Below are 26985 nucleotides of genomic sequence, written 5' to 3'. Positions count from 1 at the left end.
TCCAACATCTCAGCAACAGTCGTGAATACAGCAACAGCAGTATCCAACATCTCAGCAACAGTCGTGAATACAGCAACAGCAGTATCCAACATCTCAGCAACAGTCGTGAATACAGCAACAACAGTATCCAACATCACAGCAACAGTCGTGAATCCAGCAACAGCAGTATCCAACATCTGAGCAACAGTCGTGAATACAGCAACAGCAGTATCCAACATCACAGCAACAGTTGGGAACATAGCAACAGCAGTATCCAACATCTCAGCAGCAGTCGGGAACATAGCAACAGCAGTATCCAACATCTCAGCAACAGTCGTGAATACAGCAACAGCAGTATCAAACATCTCAGCAACAGTCGTGAATACAGCAACAACAGTATCCAACATCTCAGCAACAGTCGTGAATACAGCAACAGCAGTATCCAACACCACAGCAACAGTCGTGAATACAGCAACAGCAGTATCCAACATCACAGCAACAGTCGGGAACATAGCAACAGCAGTATCCAACATCTCAGCAACAGTCGTGAATACAGCAACAGCAGTATCAAACATCTCAGCAACAGTCGCGAACATAGCAACAGCAGTATCCAACATCACAGCAACAGTCGGGAACATAGCAACAGCAGTATCAAACATCTCAGCAACAGTCGTGAATCCAGCAACAGCAGTATCCAACATCTCAGCAACAGTCGTGAATCCAGCAACAGCAGTATCCAACATCACAGCAACAGTCGTGAATACAGCAACAGCAGTATCCAACACCACAGCAACAGTCGTGAATACAGCAACATCAGTATCCAACATCTTCTTTTTTTGTTCTGAAGTTTGAGTGTCGACGATCAGGGTTTAGTGCTGGGAACATTTCCGTCACCTTATCAACTGACTCAAGTCACTTTCAAGAGTGAATGTACAGTACTGGTGCAGCCAACAATGTGCTGTATATTTGCTCCTCCACAGGCGGGTAACGGCACCACGTATGTTTGTGCCAACAATGATAGTACTGTCATATTCCAAGGTACCTTTCTCCAAAATGGAACGTTTACCCAGACATCAACGGTGAGCACTTTTAACCTTATTTTTTCTCTATCTTGATGATTATTGGAACCGATCATCAACGTCCAACATTCAGTTTCAGAGAACAGTGTGTTGTTTTACCTTTCAAGGAAATCATTGAAATGTTTGCTTTACATGCAGCCACTGGTACACTGAGAAGGCCCGCTACAGTGTGTCAGTCTCCCAGACTGGACTTCAGAGAGAGTCACAGGTGGAGTACAAAGGCGAGAGTGAAGCCAATACTGGAGGCCTGAGCAAATATTGTAACACATTAGCAGGTCCAAGGTCAAATGGAGGAGGCTGGAAAGTACCATCTTCTCCAGAGCTGGAAGGAGCTGGACACGATAAGAGCGACCTGGGATCGAAGGTGGGGAGTGTGCCTTGTGATCGTTGCCATGGCTACGAGGGCGCCAGCAACCGGCGCTGGCGTCAATGGCCAGTGGACCAATCAGACGAGGACTTAGCCCACGTAGAGAACCTCTGTGTATAAAGGGGTCAAGACCTCAGATAGTCTTTTGTCGCTCTACTGGACTACTGCTAAGGCTAAGTCAGGCGTAGCTGCTGACCCAGAATTCTGCTAATGTATAAGACTCCTCTGTCAGGGAACACATTTCTCGGATATAACTCGTTGGTTTCTTGGTGGTCATTCTCACAAGTAAACGGACGTGTGGAGATACACGAAAGGAGTATTTCCAACAGAATCGGACTCCGTCAAGCAGCCAGTGAGAGGCAGGATCCAGTGAGAGGCTGAAGCAGCTGCAAGACCAATTGACCCAGATCATAAAACTTTATGTCCACTACACGTTTCAGAACGCTATTCACAAATAGCTTCATCAATAGAAGAACTGGAACATAGAATAACAAAGACAAAGGTGCAGCTTTGACTCTTGGCTCGGTGTGTTTCAATAAGCAGCACACAAACAGAGATCAATGGGTGAGCACCAAAACGTCTGCTTTTATTTTGAGTTGACAGTGGAGACAGACGTCGGAGCAAGAAACTAGTCTTCTTCACTAGTTCAATTTATTAATAGACATGACAGTACTTAACAGTCTATCTTTTAAAACAAAGATCACCAGACACACACGATGGTCGTATTTGTTTTTTTTTTTTGGGGGGGAAAATGTGTAAAACAATTGGGATTCTTGTGAAATTATTAATCTCTGACACAATTTTTGAGCAATAATTTGTTTTGTATGCTGAAGGAATGGATTAACCCAGGTAATTATTTAATTTCAAACAATGGAATCAATGTTTTCAACCTTGTTCTCAAAATGGTTAGAAGCTGCAATCAAAACTGAACTCTCCGCCTGCGTGAGTCAGTCCAAAGACACCAATCGGAAATTGCCCCTAGGTTTGCGTGTGTACTTGTGAATGGTGTGTGTGTGATGGAATGGCGACCTGTCCAGGGTGTATTCCTTGCTCTCGCTGCTGGCATTGGCTCCAGCACTCCCCGCAACTCGCAACAGGACTAAGTGATGGTTCGTAGAAGATGATGTGTGAACAGCCCCAGATTTCCACGAGCCCACACTGGTAATTTGGCTACCCTATTACTTTCATGCCGTCTTTGACAAGCAAGAAGAATCTCACAAGGACATGATCGTGGGGAAGAGTAAGCCCTCGCGAGGGTGGTGGGGAAACAGCAAAGCAAACCAGCTGTCTAGGTAGCTCAGAATCCTCAGCTGTTTTGCCTTTAAATGTTCAAGTCCTGCCTCTACACACTGAGTGAAGGTGCTGCCAGGGAGTACCTGAAAGGAAGCACAGGTGATATAACTGTCACGATTCTGACACAGATGCGGTTCCGAAGTTACAAATCACAGACAGTACACTGTGCAATGCCCTCATTTAAAGGGCTGCGTGTGCACCTCAAAGTGGTCTGACTGCCCATCTGGAACTACCAGACCTGAAGGAGGAGCGGTTGCTAGGACATGACATATAAGCTGGAGTGTGACATAAAGACATATCATAGGGTGCTGGTAGCCTTGGGAAACCTCTGTCCAAAGTGCTTCATGGAGACACCTCCTGCGTGTTTCTTTCAACAGGGAGCGACCAACATGCCGCAGTCTTCTCTCTTGAGATCAGGGTCCAAGCTCAGGGAAAACGGTAGACGGTTGTCACCTGAAGAAGAAAGAGCACAACAATATGCGCAGACACAGAGCTCTAAATTTGTCCAAACAAAGTCACATGCTGTTGCTGCTATTAGCTGCCTTCACTGCTGAGGCTGATGGGAAATGGAGGGTAAAACATGGGTGAGGTCTCCCCCAACCCGAGAGGGCTCTGGTGTCACCTGCTGGCAGGTCAGTACACTGTGTCTCCTCAAAGGTGGGGCAGGGCCCTGTGTATTATACGTCTTGTGGGCGGAGCATGCTGACGTAGAAATGGTGATGCTGTAGCAGGTACTTATCAGGGAGTGGGAATTCTGGTTTCTTCCTTCCTATTTATTTTGGAAAACAAACCAGAGAAATATTTCTATGGTTGGTGCTACTCTAAAACATTTTTCTTAATATATCAATCAGTGCAATGAAAAACCATATCGGTGTACCGATCTTGTTCCTCAACAAACAGTCTCATGACATAGCTCACATTGGTCAGAAAAGAAAAATGCTCATCCAAAAATAGATCAGACTTTCAATAGGAGAATTATGATCTCACAACGTCAGTTTTCACCGTCTATCAAGGTGCATAGCTACATGAATCCACCAAAGGCTTGTGTCAACAGACTGATACGCACAAGAGTGTGTGAATCGTAATCCCTCTATAATCTCAGGAATTAGTCGCAAAGTTCCTGAAACTACTGTACTGATGCATTTATATATTGCAGTGTCTCACTTACAAGAAATACATTACATTTCCTTGCAGAAACTATGTGCAACTGGGCCTCGATCACAAACTGTACCACTCTCCTCAGACTTTGAGATGACTCTTCATGTCATAAACACCATATTGAGCATGCCTCTGATGGCATACAGAACCGGATTTGTCATCCAGAATTTCTGGTTCTATTGTGAGTTACAATGTTCTCGACCTTAACTTGTCAATGCAGTTATCAAACACACCCATGCCAGCACCCCCTGACACTTACAAGTGACATTCAAACATGATGTCAATGTTCTTTTCTCTCTTTTTTTATCATTCATATAAATAGGGAGCACTGGTGTCAGGTAGCACACCTTGCGTTGGAGATTGGAGCACACACCAGGTCCTGGACTGGAGATTACCTCAGACACATTTTCCTCTCGATGTTAATCTACATCTTTTCTTGCATCACAAATGATGAAAACTAAAGGTAAGGCGCTGATTTTTGCAAAGAAATCAATCATGTCTGTCACTCTTTTTTCAATAACCATGGTACCCCTTACAGAGCAATATGATTTATATTTCATTCAATAATATATATACTCAACATATTTCATATTCATACAACAATATAATTTATAACTTACTTCATGGTTTAGTTACTTTTTCTTTCTATTGTTTTTTGCCCATCCAATGGCTTCTGGAGTTTTACCTTGGTAAATTACTTTTATTTTGTCAGTTTATTTACAACAAAAATACTTGATATTCACACTTAATCTGAAATGTAATTTTGTATATTGACATGCCTTCAAATGTGATCTCATATTTGGACTCATTAACAAAATGAATGAACCACACAACAAGAAAAAAGAAGAAATTGTCTGATTGTGCATGTGATTCCACATTCCCAGTCATGAGTGATAATAACTGAAAGACAACTAAGTTTCATACATGTATTTTAATCAAACAAAAGTACAGTTTGGTCATTGATAGTTAAAGTTAAAATTTATTAATAATTGAAATAATATTCAGATCATTTGAGCCACAGAATTTTCTTCGAGAATGTGCTATGCATATTTTTCACTGGATGAAGCGGCAATAAATATGAAATATTTCAAACAAAAAACTGGGTAATCATTATGAAAGTCATTTTTGACATTCCAAACTGAAGCTGACTGTGAACTTCACAGCCCCTCCAGCGTCCTAAATCTGGAGCACCACAGTCATTCATGCTCCCGGTTCAGAAAGCTGGGTCTCAGGAACAAGCATTGGGCTGATGCACTGAGGTGCTCCCTGGAAAACATTTGCCTGCTCACTTCCATCCCACTGGTGGTGATGACGTCACTGAATGTGGGATATGACTGGGTTGTTAGACGTAGTTAGATGGGTAAAAAGCTTGATGATGTTCTTTTTTTTTTTTTTTTTTTACTTTGTGTACATAATGCACTTTATGTTTGAATACTATGAAGGATTATGGTTTTTGTCCGGAGACAAATAGTGCACAACAAGCTGTAGAAATCAGCCAATCATGAAGCGTCAGTCCAAATCAAATTCTTGATTTGAAGATAAGTTGAACTTAAAAAGTGTTCAACTTTTTTTTTATCCTGACGGAACCGCCGTGTGAAGCGTCATATTATTTTCCCGGGAGCACCACTCTGCACATAATCCATTACTAACACGTTTTATAAAGGCATTTATACTCTGGATTCATGGTGAAGTTAGAGACTGCTATTATATTAAAGTTGGACTTTACATCTACTTTTAATGGCCAGAATCTACCAAGAATATTGTGAGTTTCTTGGACATTCTGATCAGGGAAGTTAAGCGAGAGATTCTACGTAATGCCACAATCTAAAATAAAATGAATATAACGATATCCCAACAAAAGAAAATACCACACTGTGCGCTTGCGGTTTTGAAATATTTCTCAATTGCTTTCCCAATTATACAGGAATGCATGATGAACTGGTGCTCACTATGCTGTGTTGCATACTGCTGTCCACCCCCATTGTTGAAAGCATGACATCAGCATCAACACCAGGAGCGACCACAACAATAGCTGCAGTGGAAACATCTGGAAGCACCATGATAAAAACAACAATGAACACAGCTACGACGGCCACAACTTCCATGACGACACTAGAGAAGACCACAACTCTGGTCACACAGGAGACATCTTCAAGCCCAGTGACAAAAAACACCATGACAACACCAGACATGACCACATCTAAAGATACATTCGAGACATCAGGAAGTACTGTGGGAAAAACAACAATGAACACAGCAACGACAGAAACAACTGCAATGACGACACCAGAGAAGGACACAACTACACCCACAATGGCGACATCTTCGAGCCCAGTGACCAAAAACACCATGACAACACCAGACGTGACCACATCTACAGATACATTCGAGACATCAGGAAGTACTTTGGGGAAAACAACAATGAACACAGCAACAACAGTAACAACCGCAATGAAGACAACAGAGAAGGCCACAACTACAGCCACAAAAGAAACAGCTTCAAGCTCAATGACAAAAAACACCATGACAACACCAGAAACAACTACATCTAAAGCTACATTTGAAACATCAGGAAGTACTGTGGGAAAAACAACAATGAACACAGCAACAACAGTAACAACTGCCATGACGACACCAGAGAAGGACACAACTACAGCCACACAGGAGACATCTTCAAGCCCAGTGACAAAAAACACGATGACAACACCAGAAACAACTACATCTAAAGTTGCAGTCGAAACATCAGGAAGTACTGTGGGAAAAACAACAATGAACACAGCAACAACAGTAACAACTGCCATGACGACACCAGAGAAGGACACAACTACAGCCACACAGGAGACATCTTCAAGCTCAATGACAAAAAACACCATGACAACACCAGAAATGACCACATCTAAAGCTGCATTCGAAACATCAGGAAGTACTGTGATAAAAACAACAATGAACGCAGCAACAACAGCAACAACTGCAATGACGACACCAGAGAAGGCCACAACTACAGCCACAAAAGAAACATCTTCAAGCCCAATGACAAAAAACACCATGACAACACCAGAAACAACTACATCTAAAGTTGCAGTCGAAACATCAGGAAGTACAGTGGGAAAAACAACAATGAACACAGCAACAACAGTAACAACTGCCATGACGACACCAGAGAAGGACACAACTACAGCCACACAGGAGACATCTTCAAGCCCAGTGACAAAAAACACGATGACAACACCAGAAATGACCACATCTAAAGTTGCATTTGAAACATCAGGAAGTACTGTGGGAAAAACAACAATGAACACAGCAACAACAGCAACAACTGCAATGACGACACCAGAGAAGGCCACGACTACAGCCACAAAAGAAACATCTTCAAGCCCAATGACAAAAAACACCATGACAACACCAGAAACAACTACATCTAAAGTTGCAGTCGAAACATCAGGAAGTACAGTGGGAAAAACAACAATGAACACAGCAACAACAGTAACAACTGCCATGACGACACCAGAGAAGGACACAACTACAGCCACACAGGAGACATCTTCAAGCTCAATGACAAAAAACACCATGACAACACCAGAAATGACCACATCTAAAGCTGCATTCGAAACATCAGGAAGTACTGTGATAAAAACAACAATGAACGCAGCAACAACAGCAACAACTGCAATGACGACACCAGAGAAGGCCACAACTACAGCCACAAAAGAAACATCTTCAAGCCCAGTGACAAAAAACACCATGACAACACCAGAAACAACTACATCTAAAGTTGCATTTGAGACATCAGGAAGTACTTTGGGAAAAACAACAATGAACACAGCAACGACGGCCACAACTTCCATGACAACACCAGAAACAAGTACATCTAAAGCTACATTTGAAACATCAGGAAGTACTGTGGGAAAAACAACAATGAACACAGCAACGACAGAAACAACTGCAATGACGACACCAGAGAAGGCCACAACTACACCCACAATGGCGACATCTTCGAGCCCAGTGACCAAAAACACCATGACAACACCAGACGTGACCACATCTACAGATACATTCGAGACATCAGGAAGTACTATGGGGAAAACAACAATGAACACAGCAACAACAGTAACAACCGCAATGAAGACAACAGAGAAGGCCACAACTACAGCCACACAAGAAACAGCTTCAAGCTCAATGACAAAAAACACCATGACAACACCAGAAACAACTACATCTAAAGCTACATTTGAAACATCAGGAAGTACTGTGGGAAAAACAACAATGAACACAGCAACAACAGTAACAACTGCCATGACGACACCAGAGAAGGCCACAACTCCAGCCACACAGGAGACATCTTCAAGCCCAGTGACAAAAAACACCATGACAACACCAGAAACAACTACATCTAAAGCTACATTTGAAACATCAGGAAGTACTGTGGGAAAAACAACAATGAACACAGCAACAACAGTAACAACTGCCATGACGACACCAGAGAAGGCCACAACTACAGCCACACAGGAGACATCTTCAAGCCCAGTGACAAAAAACACCATGACAACACCAGAAATGACCACATCTAAAGCTGAATTCGAAACATCAGGAAGTACTGTGATAAAAACAACAATGAACGCAGCAACAACAGCAACAACTTCCATGACGACACCAGAGAAGGCCACAACTAAAGCCACAATGGCGACATCTTCAAGCCCAGTGACAAAAAACACCATGACAACACCAGAAACAACTACATCTAAAGCTACATTTGAAACATCAGGAAGTACTGTGGGAAAAACAACAATGAACACAGCAACAACAGTAACAACTGCCATGACGACACCAGAGAAGGCCACAACTACAGCCACACAGGAGACATCTTCAAGCCCAGTGACAAAAAACACCATGACAACACCAGAAATGACTACATCTAAAGCTACATTTGAAACATCAGGAAGTACTGTGGGAAAAACAACAATGAACACAGCAACAACAGTAACAACTGCCATGACGACACCAGAGAAGGCCACAACTACAGCCACACAGGAGACATCTTCAAGCCCAGTGACAAAAAACACCATGACAACACCAGAAACAACTACATCTAAAGCTACATTTGAAACATCAGGAAGTACTGTGGGAAAAACAACAATGAACACAGCAACAACAGTAACAACTGCCATGACGACACCAGAGAAGGCCACAACTACAGCCACACAGGAGACATCTTCAAGCCCAGTGACAAAAAACACCATGACAACACCAGAAATGACCACATCTAAAGCTGAATTCGAAACATCAGGAAGTACTGTGATAAAAACAACAATGAACGCAGCAACAACAGCAACAACTTCCATGACGACACCAGAGAAGGCCACAACTAAAGCCACAATGGCGACATCTTCAAGCCCAGTGACAAAAAACACCATGACAACACCAGAAACAACTACATCTAAAGCTACATTTGAAACATCAGGAAGTACTGTGGGAAAAACAACAATGAACACAGCAACAACAGTAACAACTGCCATGACGACACCAGAGAAGGCCACAACTACAGCCACACAGGAGACATCTTCAAGCCCAGTGACAAAAAACACCATGACAACACCAGAAATGACTACATCTAAAGTTGCATTTGAAACATCAGGAAGTACTGTGGGAAAAACAACAATGAACACAGCAACAACAGTAACAACTGCAATGACGACACCTGAGAAGGCCACAACTACAGCCACACAGGAAACATCTTCAAGCCGAATGACAAAAAACACCATGACAACACCAGAAATGACCACATCTAAAGCTGCATTCGAAACATCAGGAAGTACTGTGATAAAAACAACAATGAACACAGCAACAACAGTAACAACTGCAATGACGACACCAGAGAAGGCCACGACTACAGCCACAAAAGAAACATCTTCAAGCCCAATGACAAAAAACACCATGACAACACCAGAAACAACTACATCTAAAGCTACATTTGAAACATCAGGAAGTACTGTGGGAAAAACAACAATGAACACAGTAACAACTGCCATGACGACACCAGAGAAGGCCACAACTACAGCCACACAGGAGACATCTTCAAGCCCAGTGACAAAAAACACCATGACAACAGCAGAAACAACTACATCTAAAGCTGCATTTGAGACATCAGGAAGTACTGTGATAAAAACAACAATGAACACAACAACAACAGCAACAACTGCAATGACGACACCAGAGAAGGCCACGACTACAGCCACAAAAGAAACATCTTCAAGCCCAATGACAAAAAACACCATGACAACACCAGAAACAACTACATCTAAAGTTGCAGTCGAAACATCAGGAAGTACAGTGGGAAAAACAACAATGAACACAGCAACAACAGTAACAACTGCCATGACAACACCAGAGAAGGCCACAACTACAGCCACACAGGAGACATCTTCAAGCCCAGTGACAAAAAACACCATGACAACACCAGAAATGACCACATCTAAAGCTGCATTCGAAACATCAGGAAGTACTGTGATAAAAACAACAATGAACGCAGCAACAACAGTAACAACTGCAATGACGACACCAGAGAAGGCCACAACTACGGCCACAAAAGAAACATCTTCAAGCCCAATGACAAAAAACACCATGACAACATCAGAAACAACTACATCTAAAGATACATTCGAGACATCAGGAAGTACTGTGGGAAAAACAACAATGAACACAGCAACGACGGCCACAACTTCCATGACAACACCAGAGAAGGCCACAACTACAGCCACAATGGCGACATCTTCGAGCCCAGTGACCAAAAACACCATGACAACACCAGACGTGACCACATCTACAGATACATTCGAGACATCAGGAAGTACTTTGGGGAAAACAACAATGAACACAGCAACAACAGTAACAACCGCAATGAAGACACCAGAGAAGACCACAACTACGGCCACACAGGAGACATCTTCAAGCCCAGTGACAAAAAACACCATGACAACACCAGAAATGACCACATCTAAAGCTGAATTCGAAACATCAGGAAGTACTGTGATAAAAACAACAATGAACGCTGCAACAACAGCAACAACTTCCATGACGACACCAGAGAAGGCCACAACTAAAGCCACAATGGCGACATCTTCAAGCCCAGTGACAAAAAACACCATGACAACACCAGAAACAACAACATCTAAAGTTGCATTTCAATCATCTGGAAGTACTGTGGGAAAAACAACAATGAACACAGCAACAACAGTAACAACTGCAATGACGACACCAGAGAAGGCCACAACTACGGCCTCACAGGAAACATCTTCAAGCCCAATGACAAAAAACACCATGACAACAGCAGAAACGACTACATCTAAAGCTGCATTTGAAACATCAGGAAGTACTTTGGGAAAAACAACAATGAACACAGCAACGAAAGTAACAACTGCAATGACAACACCAGAGAAGGCCACAACCACGGCCACAAAAGAAACAGCTTCAAGCCAATTCACAAAAAACATGATGACAACACCAGAAACAACTACATCTAAAGTTGCATTTGAAACATCAGAAAGTACTGTGGGAAAAACAACAATGAACACAGCAACAACAGTAACAACTGCAATGACGACACCAGAGAAGACCACAACTACAGCCACAATGGCGACATCTTCAAGCTCAATGACAAAAAACACGATGACAACACCAGAAACAACTACATCTAAAGTTGCATTTGAAACATCAGGAAGTACTGTGGGAAAAACAACAATGAACACAGTAACAACTGCAATGAAGACAACGGAGAAGGCCTCAACTACGGCCACACAAGAAACAGCTTCAAGCCCAGTGACAAAAAACACCATGACAACACCAGAAACAAGTACATCTAAAGTTGCATTTGAAACATCAGGAAGTACTGTGGGAAAAACACCAATGAACACAGTAACAACTGCAATGATGACAACGGAGAAGGCCACAACTACAGCCACACAGGAAACTGCTTCAAACCCAGTGACAAAAAACACCATGACAACACCAGAAACAACTACATCTAAAGCTGCATTTGAAACATCAGGAAGTACTGTGGGAAAAACAACAATGAACACAGCAACGAAAGTAACAACTGCAATGACAACACCAGAGAAGGCCACAACTACGGCCACAAAAGAAACGGCTTCAAGCCAATTCACAAAAAACACAATGACAACATCAGAAACAACTACATCTAAAGTTGCATTTGAAACATCAGGAAGTACTGTGGGAAAAACAACAATGAACACAATAACAACCGCAATGAAGACAACAGAGAAGGCTACAACTACAGCCACACAAGAAACAGCTTCAAGCTCAATGACAAAAAACACCATGACAACACCAGAAACAACTACATCTAAAGCTGCCTTTGAAACATCAGGAAATACTGTGGGAAAAACAACAATGAACACAGCAACAACAGTAACAACTGCCATGACGACACCAGAGAAGGACACAACTACAGCCACACAGGAGACATCTTCAAGCCCAGTGACAAAAAACACCATGACAACACCAGAAATGACCACATCTAAAGCTGCATTCGAAACATCAGGAAGTACTGTGATAAAAACAACAATGAACGCTGCAACAACAGCAACAACTTCCATGACGACACCAGAGAAGGCCACAACTAAAGCCACAATGGCGACATCTTCAAGCCCAGTGACAAAAACCACCATGACAACACCAGAAACAACAACATCTAAAGTTGCATTTGAAACATCAGGAAGTACTGTGGGAAAAACAACAATGAACACAATAACAACCGCAATGAAGACAACAGAGAAGGCTACAACTACAGCCACACAAGAAACAGCTTCAAGCTCAATGACAAAAAACACCATGACAACACCAGAAACAACTACATCTAAAGCTGCCTTTGAAACATCAGGAAATACTGTGGGAAAAACAACAATGAACACAGCAACAACAGTAACAACTGCCATGACGACACCAGAGAAGGACACAACTACAGCCACACAGGAGACATCTTCAAGCCCAGTGACAAAAAACACCATGACAACACCAGAAATGACCACATCTAAAGCTGCATTCGAAACATCAGGAAGTACTGTGATAAAAACAACAATGAACGCTGCAACAACAGCAACAACTTCCACGACGACACCAGAGAAGGACACAACTACAGCCACAATGGCGACATCTTCAAGCCCAGTGACAAAAAACACCATGACAACACCAGAAACAACTACATCTAAAGTTGCATTTGAATCATCAGGAAGTACTGTGGGAAAAACAACAATGAACACAGCAACAACAGTAACAACTGCAATGACGACACCAGAGAAGACCACAACTACAGCCACAATGGCGACATCTTCAAGCCCAATGACAAAAAACACCATGACAACAGCAGAAACAACTACATCTAAAGTTGCATTTGAAACATCAGGAAGTACTGTAGGAAAAACAACAATGAACACAGCAACGAAAGTAACAACTGCAATGACAACACCAGAGAAGGCCACAACTACGGCCACAAAAGAAACGGCTTCAAGCCAATTCACAAAAACCACAATGACAACACCAGAAACAATTACATCTAAAGTTGCATTTGAAACATCAGGAAGTACTGTGGGAAAAACAACAATGAACACAGTAACAACTGCAATGAAGACAACGGAGAAGGCCTCAACTACGGCCACACAAGAAACTGCTTCAAGCCCAGTAACAAAAAACACCATGACAACACCAGAAACAACTACATCTAAAGCTGCATTTGAAACATCAGGAAGTACTGTGGGAAAAACAACAATGAACACAGCAACAACAGTAACAACCGCAATGAAGACAACAGAGAAGGCCACAACTAAAGCCACAATGGCGACATCTTCAAGCCCATTGACAAAAAACACCATGACAACTGCAGAAACAACTACATCTAAAGTTGCATTTGAAACATCAGGAAGTACAGTGGGAAAAACAACAATTAACACAGCAACAACTGTAACAGCCGCATTGATGACACCAGAGAAGGCCACTACGGCCACACAGGAGACATCTTCAAGCCCAATGACAAAAAACACCATGACAACACCAGACATGACTACATCTAAAGATACATTCGAGACATCAGGAAGTACTGTGGGAAAAACAACAATGAACACAGCTTCGTTGGCCACAACTTCCATGACGACACCAGAGAAGGCCTCAACTACGTCCACAAAAGAAACAGCTTCACGCCCAATGACAATAAACACCATGACAACACCAGAAACAACTACATCTAAAGCAGCATTCGAAACATCTGTAAGTGTCATGTTAAAACCTTCCATGAACACAGCAACAACAGTAACAACTGCCATGACGACACCAGAGAAGGCCACAGCTACGGCCACACAGGAGACATCTTCAAGCCCAATGACAAAAAACACCATGACAACACCAGAAACATTCGAAATATCTGGAAGTACCATGTCAACAACGTCCATGAATACAGCTAAGATGGCCACAACTGTCATGGTCACAGTGGAGAAGATCACCACCAAACCTACATTTGAAACATCAGGAACTACAGTTCCAAAAATAACAATGAATACACCTATCAAGGTCACAAGTGCCATGACACTAGAAAAGACCACCAAAGAGTTACCTTCAAGCCCAATGGCAAAAAACACTATGAGCACAGCTACGATGGCTCCAACTACAATGACGACACCAGAAAAGACCATAACTAGAACAGTAATGGCATCATCGGGAAGCACCTTGGCAAAAACAACAATGAACACAGCTACTATGGCCCTAACCACTGTGCTAACACCTGTGGAGGCCACACTTATGGCCACGAAGGAGACAACTTCAAGCTCCTTGACAAAAACTACCATAATAACACCAGAAAACACCAAAACAATTGCCACAAAGGAGACATTTTCCAGCCCAATGACAAAAAGTACCACTATAACACCAGAAACGAAGTCAACTGCTTTCAGGGCTTCATCAGAAAGCACCATGGTAAAAAGTACCTTGAATCCAACTCCTCATGCCTCAACAAAACCCACAAATGAGGTGAGTATCATGACAAAAACTGCCATGACAACACCAGAGAAATCCACAACTGCTGTCACAGAAACATCGAGACAACCCATAACAAAAACTACCTTGACAAAAGGCACGACGGGTACAGTGACCATTACCACAGCTGAAAAGACTGTGTCAACAGCAGTTGGGAATGTTGCGACAGGTGCAACTGCTGCAACAGGAGGAAACTTAGCAACAACACTTTCGAACACCGTGGAAACAAGAAAAAGCATAACAACGTCAAGCGGGAACATAGCAACAACAGTACTCAACACTGCACCAACTGGAGATAACATAGTAACAGCAAGAGGAAACACAGCAACAGCATTCTCAAACACTGCAGTAATAGGAGGCAACACAGCAACAGCAGTCTCAAACATTGTAGCAACAAGAGGTAGCACTGCAACCGTGCTATCAAGCATTGTTGCAACAGGAGTAAATGTGGCAACAACAGTATCAGACATCGCTGCAACAACACTTTCATACACCGAGGCAACAAGAAAAACAACGCCAACAGGGAACATAGCAACAACTCTACCAAACACTGCAGCAACTGAAGGAACAAGAGGCAACACAGCAACAGCAGCATCAAGCATTGTTCCAACAGACGTAAACATGGCAACAACAGCATCAAACATCGCTGCAGGAGGAAACACACCAACAGGAGTGTCAAACACTGCGGTAACAGGAGGAAACACAGCAACAGCATTATCAAACGCAGCAGGAACAAGAGGAAACACACCAACAGGGGTGTCAAACACTGCTGCAACAAGAGGAAACTCAGCATTGTCGTCAGCAGCGTCAGACTCAACAGTGTCAACCATTGTAGGAACAAGAAGAAACATAGCAACAACTATATCAAACATCAAGACAACGAGAGGAAACACAGCAACAACAGCATCAAACAATGCAGCAACAAGGGGAAACACAGCAACAGCAGTATCAAATACTGGAGCAACAAGGGCTGACAAGGCAACAGCAGTATCAAGGATTGTAACAACCGGAGGAAATATAGCTACAACAGTCTCAAACATTGATGCAACAGCAGTATCAAGCAATGCAGCAACAAGGGGAAAGACAGCAACAGCAGTATCAAACGCCATGGCAACAAGCGAAAGCATAGCAACACAAAGAAGGAACATTGCAACGACACTTTCAAACACTGCAGCAACTATAGGTGAGTTAGCAACAACAAGACGAAACACAGCAACACCAGTGTCAAAGATTGCTGCTACAAAAGAAAACACGGCAGCAGCAGTGTCAGACTCAATAACAGTATCAACTATTGAAAGACCAAGAAGAAACACAGCCACAGCAGTATCGAGCATTGCAGCAACAAGAAGTAGCAAAGCAACAACAAGAGGAAATGCGGCAGGAGGAAACACAGCAACTGCAGTATCAAGCATTGCAGCAACAATAAGAAACAAAGCAACAACAAGAGGAAATGCGGCAGAAGGAAACACAGCAACTGCAGTATCAAGCATTGCAGCAACAAGAAGAAAGGAAGCAACAACAAGAGGAAATGCAGCAGGAGGAAACACAGCAACTGCAGTATCAAGCATTGCAGCAACAAGAAGAAGGGAAGCAACAACAAGAGGAAATGCGGCAGGAGGAAACACAGCAACTGCAGTATCAAGCATTGCAGCAACAAGAAGAAAGGAAGCAACAACAAGAGGAAATGTGGCAGGAGGAAACACAGCAACTGCAGTATCAAGCATTGCAGCAACAAGAAGAAAGGAAGCAACAACAAGAGGAAATGCGGCAGGAGGAAACACAGCAACTGCAGTATCAAGCATTGCAGCAACAAGAAGAAAGGAAGCAACAACAACAGGAAATGTGGAAGGAGGAAACACGGCAACAGCAGTATCCAACATTGTGGCAACGAGAGGAAACACAGCAACAGCAGGTGAAAACAGAGCTACAATACGAGTAAACACTGGAGCAGCACAACAAACTGAAGCAACAACTGAAAGAAAAAGAGCAACAACTGCCGTGAGCACACCGACAGCTGCAAAGACAGACGTCACCACTGCCACCAATAACAACGTGGCTCCGCTGACGGTTCGTGAATCAGCTCTATTTAAGAAAAAAAAAGAATAATAATGTTGACATCAAACCACATGTATTTCTACAGGAATCTATCGGTCGCGATGGCTGTGGCTCTACAAAGCTGTGTGCAGCTGAGCCCACTGAGTGTGATCCATCAACAGGAGCAGATTGTTTCTTTTTTTCTGCAAACCAAACGTCTGGTCGGAATTTTAAGTGTGAACTCTCAGGACCTAGTGCTGGGTACATAGCCGTCACCTTATCAACTGACCCCACCTTGGTAAGTCACGTTCAAGGGTGAATGTTCAGCTGCAGCCAACGATACGAGCCGCTTGTTACAGCTCTTCTATATTTGCTCCTCCACAGGGGGGCAACGACACCACGTATGTTTGTGCCAATGATCGGGGCAACGTCAAGTTCATAGGTGCCTTTCTCGACAACCAAGAGCTGAGCCAGACATCAACGGTGAGCACTTTTAACCTTCATATTTTCTTGATGCTGATCCAAACCTTACGATCACCAGCGTCCAACATTCCAGTTCATCATCGTTTCCATTCTGTTTTCAGTTGAACGTCAGCAGCGTGAAAGGAAGAGTAAATGATAGTGGTGAAATCCATTGTACATTTGATGCTATTGTTCCGGCCTCAGCGTCGAGAACAACTGGTTTCACAATTGCACTGTCAAAAGGATCCTACAATAGCAGTAAGACACAGCCACACACAGTAACAGTTATCAGTGTTGTACATTTTCAAGGACACTCATTGAATTGTTTCCTCTCATCCAGCCACTGGTGCACTTGGAAACCCAGACACAGTGTTTAAGTCCCCCACTCTGGACTTGTCAAACAGCAACGCCGATGTCACCAACGTCCTGGCTAACACCACCTCGAGTACCACCACAGCTACACCTACCACTCGCACAGCCACTGTTGTCTCCACAACAAGTCAAGCTACAGTTCCCCAGCAGTCGCTGACACAAGGTAAGAATGCGTCTGAAAGGCCAGTAGGACAAAAGTCGATATTTCATGCTGAAGTCCCCTCTCTCTTTCTCTGCAGCTCTCCTCATCACTGTGGGCGTGTTGAGCCTGCTCATGCTATGAGGACCTTGACAAACATGAATGTAGCTTGATACAGTTTGTACGCTAAATACATCAATGCACTCATGGGTCAATTATTTTGCCAGAAAAGGAAGATTTGATTATACTTGCACTTTGTTTGCTGTCAGTGTAGATTGGACTTGATGTCCTTTATTTAACTGATCTGAATGAATGTGTCTAAATGACAGTGTTGTCCCACTGTACTGCATATAACGCTTGTATTTATATAAATAAACATATTATTAATTTAATCTCTCCCATGGATCATTGTAGAATCATTCATGAAAAAAATCCAAAGACTTTCCAGATTCCAGAAACATGACTATATATACACTATATTGACAGTAGCGCACACGCCCCACCAAATCTCATTGTCAGCGCGTCTGACACTCACTGATGCCTTCTTTCTAATGCTCATAAGGCTGGGCCTGAGAATCGATGAGTAAAGCCTGCATTTTACTGGTCTTTGCCATCTTCGCTGACGTACATAACTAAGTCAGAGTCCACGTAGCAACAATAGCGTCTTGCATGGGAAAGTCATCTAAAATCTGTGCTGTCAAATAAACCAGACAATGCTTCGATTGATGAATCCGATTTTCAGACAAATCACAGGGCTTTCAGCCTGTGTTCAGTCCAAGAAAAGATGGTAAAGCATCACAAAATATATCTTGTCTAGAGAATGCTACCTTCCAATGACACAGCCACTCTTTAGTCAGAACCTGTCCTTTTGACAGGCTCCGCTCCGTGTTGATTTGGAAAAATAGTCTAGTCAGATTACTTATGAGAATGGAATAATTCATGAGCCAAATTAAAGATCAATAAAAATTAAAGTGGCTGTAGAAACAAAGGGCAACCTCATGATGTTGCACTTGCAAGTCATGTGGGACAAGAGAAAAGTTACAGGCAATCTTCATGTTTCTTGTGTCTGAGCAAACTCAGTGTTTAAAAACAGAGATGGGAATTTAGCCATTTGCTTAATTCACATTGAGGAATGGAAAATGTGCGTATGAAAATATTGAAGGTAGAAATGAAAAGCTTTTTATTGTCTTTGAATTATACAGATTATTACGTATTTGTTCAACTATCTATATCTAATATCTATCTAGAATCTAATCTCAAATACGATAAGTGAATTAACTCTTGTCATTGAAGTCGCATTTTTCCTTTCACAAACTGATAAGGTTCACGAATCCGTCTGTTGTAAGACTTAATTTTGTCCCCTTGAGGCCACTGTATTCTGTGACCGCTGCTCATGGAACAGGCTTCTTTCACTGACTACACTGCTCATTTCTTCACCTTCACCTGTAGTCTCTGATACTTGCACTGAATCGATCCTCTCTCTCTTATTTTTCTCTCTCATGAGCAGAACTCCACCGCATGTATCATCCCTCCCTCGCAGTTGGCTCAGTGAATACGTAGATTTTGACCAACCACGAGCTCTTAAACGTCAGCCAGCTCCAATAGTTCTCTTCAAACAACTGACTCTTCTACTCACTGTTCATTCCACTGTGTATGTTGCACTGCCACTTCCACAACTGGTCTTAACACCGTCGAACAGCACCGTGACCGTTTTACTTTAATGGTCTGATGGGACAAGGCTTGATGTCTTGACGGCAAGAAGCCGCTTAATCTGGAAAATAGGGTATATTAAATTCCAGATGGCTCTTTGGTGCGCAGCGTAGATGTTTCACACGCGTGCTGCTTAGAGGGAACATTGGTTACAGGATAGACTAAGATAAGATCATGGCAATTACACATCTTCAGTGCAGTAGGCGGTTAAAGTAACATTTATCAGGGACAGTCCATGGGCCTTTTCACATACAATTTAAGAAACAATTCTTCTTAACTTTTTACTTCAAATGCAAGCTAAGTTCTAACTTTTATCTTTTCATGTAGATTTTGCAAGTCAAAGTCCAGTCATCTCCTCAGTTAGGTCGTCAGAAGGCTCCTTCATAATCTAAAACACCAAACATTCCAAGAGCAACCTTTTTGTACAGTCATTAAAATTGGCTATCAATAAATAAATCATGCTTTCTTGCCAAAGTATCAACGCCTGTCAGAGGGGACGAGCAGAAATGCAGAAGCAATGTGATGTTGGATACATGCCCAGTTCCATCGCAATGTCAGCAGCAAGACCTGTTAGCCAACACAGGTTGAACAAAGCAAGGTGGAGCTGGCTAAAAGTCACTGAACTGTTCCCTTTCTACATCCAGGTTTCAGCTCTTGCTGGGTCAGCCAAAGCTGAAATAAAGAAGTTGACAATTCATGAACTGAAATATGATCTCTGTCACTAGCCTTTCACACCAATGATGAGAGATGACATTCTATTGTCAGAAGCGCCATCATCAAATTCACAACACGAGGAATTGAAATCGATGCCAAGTATTGTATATTGGAATCCATTAAAATGCACCACCTTTAAAAGAGGGCTAACAAAGCTAAAATGAGCAACCAGTATAGTTGTCACATACTTTCGAAGCCCAATGAAAGCAAGCCACACAAACACACCAACCAAAAAATGGAAAATTAGAAGATTGTATGAGCACCATGCTGCATTACAAGTGGAGCAACGTCTCCTCATTGGGCGCTTACAGCACAGAGTCTCTGAATCATATCCTGAGGTGCTGCATTCCACTCATGCTCATGCAGTTTCCAGTTCCCCAAGGTTGGTCTGTGGGCGATGTGAGCAGCGCTAACTTGAACATGAGGCTGACCTTGAACACTTCTAGCTGTTGGAATTTAATACCTAAATTCATCTATAATGCGTTATCGGTACATTCATACAACATAATGTATTTATAGGGCTTCAAAGAACATACAGTTATGAATGTTCATGATCATGTCACCAATAAAATGTCACCTGACTTTTTTTTAATTTAGTTACCTCTGAGACAGTGGACTTCCAAACTTTTACACAAGTGCAAAAGCATAGGGTAGAGGTCACTTGTAGCAGAGTAAGTTTTTGTTGGTGATTTTCTTTTTTTCTTACTTTTACTCAAGTACATTTTACCGTACTCTTTCCACCACTGACGCGAGGATTGATCCACCGCATATTGAAATTCTCACTGGTATCAAATCAGGCCATCAGCAGTGAAGCAACTGCACAAAGCAACAGTTGGTCCCATCCCCAGTCAGAAAGCAAGGACTTCCCCAGATGAACCCTGACAAGCCACACCTGTGCAGTGAAAAGAACTTCGTGCAACTACATTACAGAGCTCTATTACGGAAGGCCGTGGGTTTGACTCGTGCCTGGCCTGTTCTAGTCAATCCTTCTGGATATTTGACCATAGCATCCCTGTTTATGCAGATGGTTGTGAATACTGCAAGCAGACGCCATTGTACTTGTGTAGGCGGGTCACTTTGAATTGTTTGGGGGTAGATTATTTGAGCGATCTAATCTGAATTTGCTCAGGTTGGTTGCTTCCTGGGATGCAACTCCTATGACTTTTACTGGTGAATGAGTCCAGGGTGATGAACACATACTCTTGTGATTCTAGTGTCGTGAACACTAGTTTTGGGATACATGACAACCATATTGACAGTTGCCCAGTCAAAACTATCTTAACCATTACTCACCTTAGCTGAGTTGGCAGGAGTTTTATTTATCAACAGACAAGTCAAGATAAATATTCAGCTGATCCCACTTGGCTGGCGGCCCCTTTGTGACAGAGAACTCATTCAAATGGTTTGTTTTCAGACTGTCAGCAAGCAAACGAATATGCACCTAAACATTGTGCTGTCCATGGGCATGGCGCCTGCTGGCCTATGTGCTTCTGCCGTTTATAGTTTCGGGTACTGGGATTTACAAAGATGGGATTGTAGGGAAGCATCAACTGTTTTTGTAGTCCCCCTCACTCTGCTTGTTTCAGCGAGGTTAAGCAAATACGTATCAGCAATTCCAATCATTTACAACGTTGTCATAGCTAGTCTACAGGTCTGTGCGATTACAAAAGAAACTAACTCCAAACGTCTCTTCGATGAGGAAGCTCTTGATGCTGGTTCTGTTAGCTAGCGGTGCTCTGTCAACCCTCTATATGTGCATACCTCACTCCACAGGTCAGACCCAAGGAATGTACGGCACTGAGAAATGCGTTCAATATACATACGTAAGATGCATTAGTGGAAGTGAATGTCACAAAACTGGTTCCCTTGGTTCGACATTTAATTACGCATCAACTCGACTTTTGAAAAATCTGCCAAGTTTTTCCTGTAAAATTTGCAGTGGTACTGATTCTAGTCATCTTGGATTCTCTTTGGTGTCTGGTGGTGATTGACACCCGGATGTGGTGAAATGTTGGGAATGACTTCAATTGTTATTCTATTAAGAATAGAGAACAGTAAAAATAGGCCATTTTATCCTGAAAGACAAGATGAGGAATATGTTTTGCAGTGTGTTATTTATTGAGGCAGGTCAAAAAAAGGGAGGCTTAAATACTGTCCAATGGCATTTTTTGGTTTGATCATTTCATTATTCATGTTCTTGTCTCTATTGTCTTCATTCCCCAAAAGGTGTTGAAGAAGGTTGAGTACCTTCTGTTACGGGAACAGCAGGTAGCAAACCAGGCGCAACAGGTGGGACTGGATTGCGGCTCACTTGACCGCAGTAACTCAAATTTATCAAATATTATCATTAAACGACACGCCTTTCCGCAACTTTACAAAAACATGTCAAATATTTCCTTGCCATATCTCTCCTCTGTTGTTTTCATTTTCTTCAAAGTTGTCTCCTTTATCGACTGTTCTAGAAGGCACTACGTCTTTTACCTCCAAATCATAAAGATGGAATGAAATATACAGTAATCATTAACTGACCTTGGACTGTATTACAACGTCCCTCTTTTTTATCTGTAGTAAAATGGTTATTGAAGAATAACCACATTTAAATGTTTATTTTTGTTTTGAAAGGGATAAAACAAAAATCAATCCACTTTTAAATATACATAGTATGTTTTTTTTTTGTGCCCAAATGTACGGAGAGGATTAGGGCCAGTGAAGAAAAAAAAAATGGCAGAATTCTGACTTTAAAGTGAGACTTTTTTCTCAGAAGTTGGACTTTAAAGTCAGATTTTTCACTTTAAAGTCCGTCTTCTGAGAAAAAAGTCTCACTTTAAACTCAGAATTCTGAGATTAACGTCAGAATTCTACCAATTTTAATTTTCTTCACTGGCCCTAATCGTCTTTCGTACGAATGATACATGGATTGTTGAGTCAAGATTTTGCCGTTGTCAGGTAGCCCGAAGAACAAATACGAGATGAACGTGTTATGAGTCAAGACGCGGAGTGGGACCCAAGTGCAGTGATGAGAAAACATACAGGAGGCAAGAAGTGGAGCAAATATTTAATCATTAAACAATAAAACCAGAACAGAAAGAGTCACCAAACCAGGGAAAACAACGTGAAGTCTAAATTGTCCAAAATTAGAGTGTCAAACCGGGAGAAGTCCACAGGTACGAATAAGAGTCACCACAGAAAGCGTCACCAAACCGGGAGAGTGAAACAAACTTAAATCTGTAAACAGAGAGAAAAACACTATGAACAGAAATAGTAAATCATAGAACAATCGAGGAAACACGCAGAAACAGAGGAAGCAATAAAACACAAACTCAGGCACCAGGGTTTCAGAGAGAGTAGTAAAAAATGATCAAACTAGAGCACAGACAGAGAACGAACGAGGAGAGCCACTTCACCACAGAAAGCAAGGAGACGATCTGGCACACGTTGCTGGAGTTCAGGTGCTCTTATTCACAGGTGTTTGTCTCCAGCCGTGTGCCACAGGAACAGGAAGGAAGGAGGGAGAAACAGAAACAGGAGTCAAGGGAACAAAATAAAGGCGGCTCATGACAGGATGCGAAGATATGATCAAGGCAAAAATCGTGTGTCACTGTGAAACTTGCTGGGAAGAAGATGGGATGAGATGTGACTGAACAAGGGCTGCTAAACAATAAAAAGCGGTGCGTGAGGAACAGTGCAAGACTTTAGGTAGCGTTCACCAGACATGGTTCTATGCTCTCCTTTATTCCATTGACGGACCGCTATAGGCTTGTAAAATTTTCAGGGTTCTATTCTCACCATAAAGTCAGAATCATCAAACATTTGACAGAAAGTATTTTAACTATAGCCGTCATTGGTTCGTCTCTAAACAATGACAGTTTTTTTCTTTTTTTTTTTTTCATGACACTTTCATGAGTCGTACTTAAAGCATCTGGTCATAATGGAGCCGTGTTCTACCCTTTTCAACACACTTAACACAATAACAAGCAGTGCGCAACTTAACATAAGCTTTCTTTGGTGCGTTCTTGCCGTTGTCATTCTCCACGTTGGCAGTGATCAATGACTTCGACACATTCCTCACATTAGAGTTCCAATATGACATATACAGGCCCACCTGTCACCGGAGCTCAAGTGAGTATGCTGTGGGGAGAAACACTCCCTCTTCTCAGGAAAAGGTGCAACAACCTGTATCGATGTGAGAGCTGTGTGATGGGCTCGTGACTGAGAGCCGTGAAACCTGTTAAGCCGAGTTCACTGAGGAGAACAAAGAGAGGTGCAGCTGGTCCTGACTCACAGTACCCGTCCATGTGTAAACACAGGTTTCCATCACCCATTGTCAGGCATATTTGAGTCCAAATTGAATGTTAAATATATTGAAATCTAGCTATTGCTAGTGGGACAAAAACCTGGCTTTAGATTGTGCTCTATATTGTCAGCTAATAACAGTTAACATGCTTCACCTGAGCTTTCGCTCACACTCCAATATGACCAATTGTCATTACGTTCACCCTGAAGACAAAATAGCTATCTAATACAGTATAATGTGGCTGGGGAATGTCTGCGGTCGGATGCGATATAGCGCTGCTGGTTGAGGGAACAGAAGAATGCACATCAGGTATGACATGACTCACTCGTGAGCTTAAGATCAGCATCTCTCCCCGTTTGTGCTGGAATTAGATAACAAATGTCTCTTTGTGGCTCAGCTGACGTTCACACTGCGGAGAGTGAAAGAAGCCCCAGACTGTTTTTGGACCGGTTAAGCATCATCACTGACGTAACGCTGACATTCATGATTTCAACGGTCAAAGTGCACTGCTGTCACCAGTCATTCACAGCGCTGGAATCAAACTACAAATGGCTGAAAGTGATGTAGACAAACTAGGGGCCATTGCATTCATTCATTTTCTACTGCTTATTCCCTCATGGTGATGGAGGGGGGCTGCAGCCCAGCTACCTGGGTGACACCCTAAACCGATCATAAAAGGGGCACACAGAGACAAACAACCATTCACACACACTCACACCTTCAGACTATTAAGGGTATTTCATTTAGTCCCTGGCCCCTGGCCCCTGGCCCCTGGCCTCTGAAGTGACTGTGTCTGAAGGGCCACTGACTGTCCAAAAGAAATGTACAACCCACAAAAATGGATTTACAACTAGAAAAAGACTCACAGATTGTAAACCTCTACGAAGCAGCTTCAGTCCATCACCAACACAAGACCCCACAATCACAAAGTATCCTCTGATATACATCAAAGACACCAGATGGGACAGACAAACGCCAGCAATCCGCAGTTGAGGCAAAAACAAAGGAGTCACACAACTGTTTTGAATAACTGCGACAGGATAGTCTCTGAGGAAAAGAAATGGCTAAACAGAGAATAGTCAGGTGAAGTTATTGTGTTGCAAAAGGAAAAATCGTCCACCGCTTCCTCCTGACCACCGTCCCACTCAGACTCGGAAATAGGCTAGATGGAAGAAACCACTGTGTGTTTGATGGGGGTGTCAGGAATAATACCAAAAATGGAGAAGGTCATGCAAATCGTTTCAGAGGAGGCAAGCCACTGACTGTGAGTTACACGCTCAGAAGCCTGAATCAAAATGGTCAAGAAAGTGTGACAACACGGTCAAAGATTAATGACTCATTCGCCTTAATGTGTTCAGTGTTCGTGCCAGTACGAGTCAACACTTAAGTTTATAAATGGGAGTCTGGAAATCAAAATAGACTTCATGTAGAGACACCAAAACCTGTCTGTGAAGAATGTGTATAATGTGGGATTGAAATAGTGGTTCATTTAACCTTAATTTAAATAAATAAAAATCCTGGCTCCAGATGTCATCCTGCCTCAAATGTTGTAGATGGAGATGTGCTCCATTTATTGATTTCCTGGGATAAAAAAAAAAAGAGAATCACTGTGTTGTTTTATTGCAATGCTACCTTATGTGAGATGTGATGACAGAAGAGAATTATTGCACGATAAGCTATCAGTAAGTGATAGAGTCGATACATGGGTGTCAGCCGCCTGCGTAGCTCACCAGTCACTTGAGGTCAGATCACTCTGATGTGCAGCAAAGATTCCAATGCATTGAATGTATGTCGTGGAACTTGTTCCTTTGGGTTTACAGTTAATTATCCATCGTCATAGCCGTAATACGTGGTTTGCTTTGCAGTGGTGCCAGACTGTCTTCTCTTTAAAGAACAATAGCAATATTACACATTATACAAATTAAGAAGGAGGAGAATGACTTGCTTGTGCAAATGCAAAACAAAGGGAAGACAATACATGCGGCATACAATGGACTATACACATGACAACTCATGCAGTCATAAAATCAGTTGATATGGAAAGAAGGATCATGAACTTCTAAGCAAGCTAGCTAGATAGGTAGTACCACCGCTAAGCCTCTCATTCACATCTGCAATTGTTTTTTTTCACCCAACATCTCTGTTCAAAACATATTCTATCAGTATATTTTCATGTGGAACAGTCTGAGCGCAATGAGCTAAAAGGGCCTGCTGGTCGCAGTTTTTATAACACACACGCAGGCTTTTTGCACCATCTTTGTGGGGTCCGCTCATTACCATAATGCTTTCCCCAGCCTCTCACCCTAAACCTAACCATCCAAAACAAATGCATAAACTTAACCAGGACTCT

General features: G+C 42.4%; 1 protein-coding gene across 1 annotated transcript; it reads left to right on the top strand.

The window, feature by feature from the left end:
* Positions 1-3298: 3298 nt before the first annotated feature.
* On the top strand, positions 3299-18207 carry LOC128755953 (uncharacterized transmembrane protein DDB_G0289901-like). Its single transcript, XM_053860067.1, has 8 exons — positions 3299-3375; positions 10526-10827; positions 16370-16977; positions 17051-17242; positions 17329-17427; positions 17529-17664; positions 17747-17941; positions 18018-18207. Exons 1-8 carry the CDS (start codon positions 3299-3301, stop codon positions 18059-18061), a joined length of 1653 nt encoding a protein of 550 aa, XP_053716042.1. The 3' UTR covers positions 18062-18207.
* The last annotated feature ends 8778 nt before the right edge of the window (positions 18208-26985 follow it).

This window comes from Synchiropus splendidus, chromosome 3, assembly GCF_027744825.2.
Source record: "Synchiropus splendidus isolate RoL2022-P1 chromosome 3, RoL_Sspl_1.0, whole genome shotgun sequence".
In the NCBI taxonomy this organism is placed as follows: Eukaryota; Metazoa; Chordata; class Actinopteri; order Syngnathiformes; family Callionymidae; genus Synchiropus; species Synchiropus splendidus.
The sequence above is the reverse complement of the archived record's forward strand: the minus strand, read 5'-3'. Positions and strand labels throughout refer to the sequence as shown.

Bases quoted from the DNA above. Each gene is read 5' to 3' on its own strand.
- LOC128755953 (XM_053860067.1), top strand. From the start codon at position 3,299: ATGGGTGAGGTCTCCCCCAACCCGAGAGGGCTCTGGTGTCACCTGCTG. The intron at 3,376-10,525 runs GTGGGGCAGGGC...CTACATCTAAAG, and splicing joins TACACTGTGTCTCCTCAAAG to ATACATTCGAGACATCAGGA. The intron at 10,828-16,369 runs GTGACAAAAAAC...GAAATGCGGCAG, and splicing joins AGGAGACATCTTCAAGCCCA to AAGGAAACACAGCAACTGCA.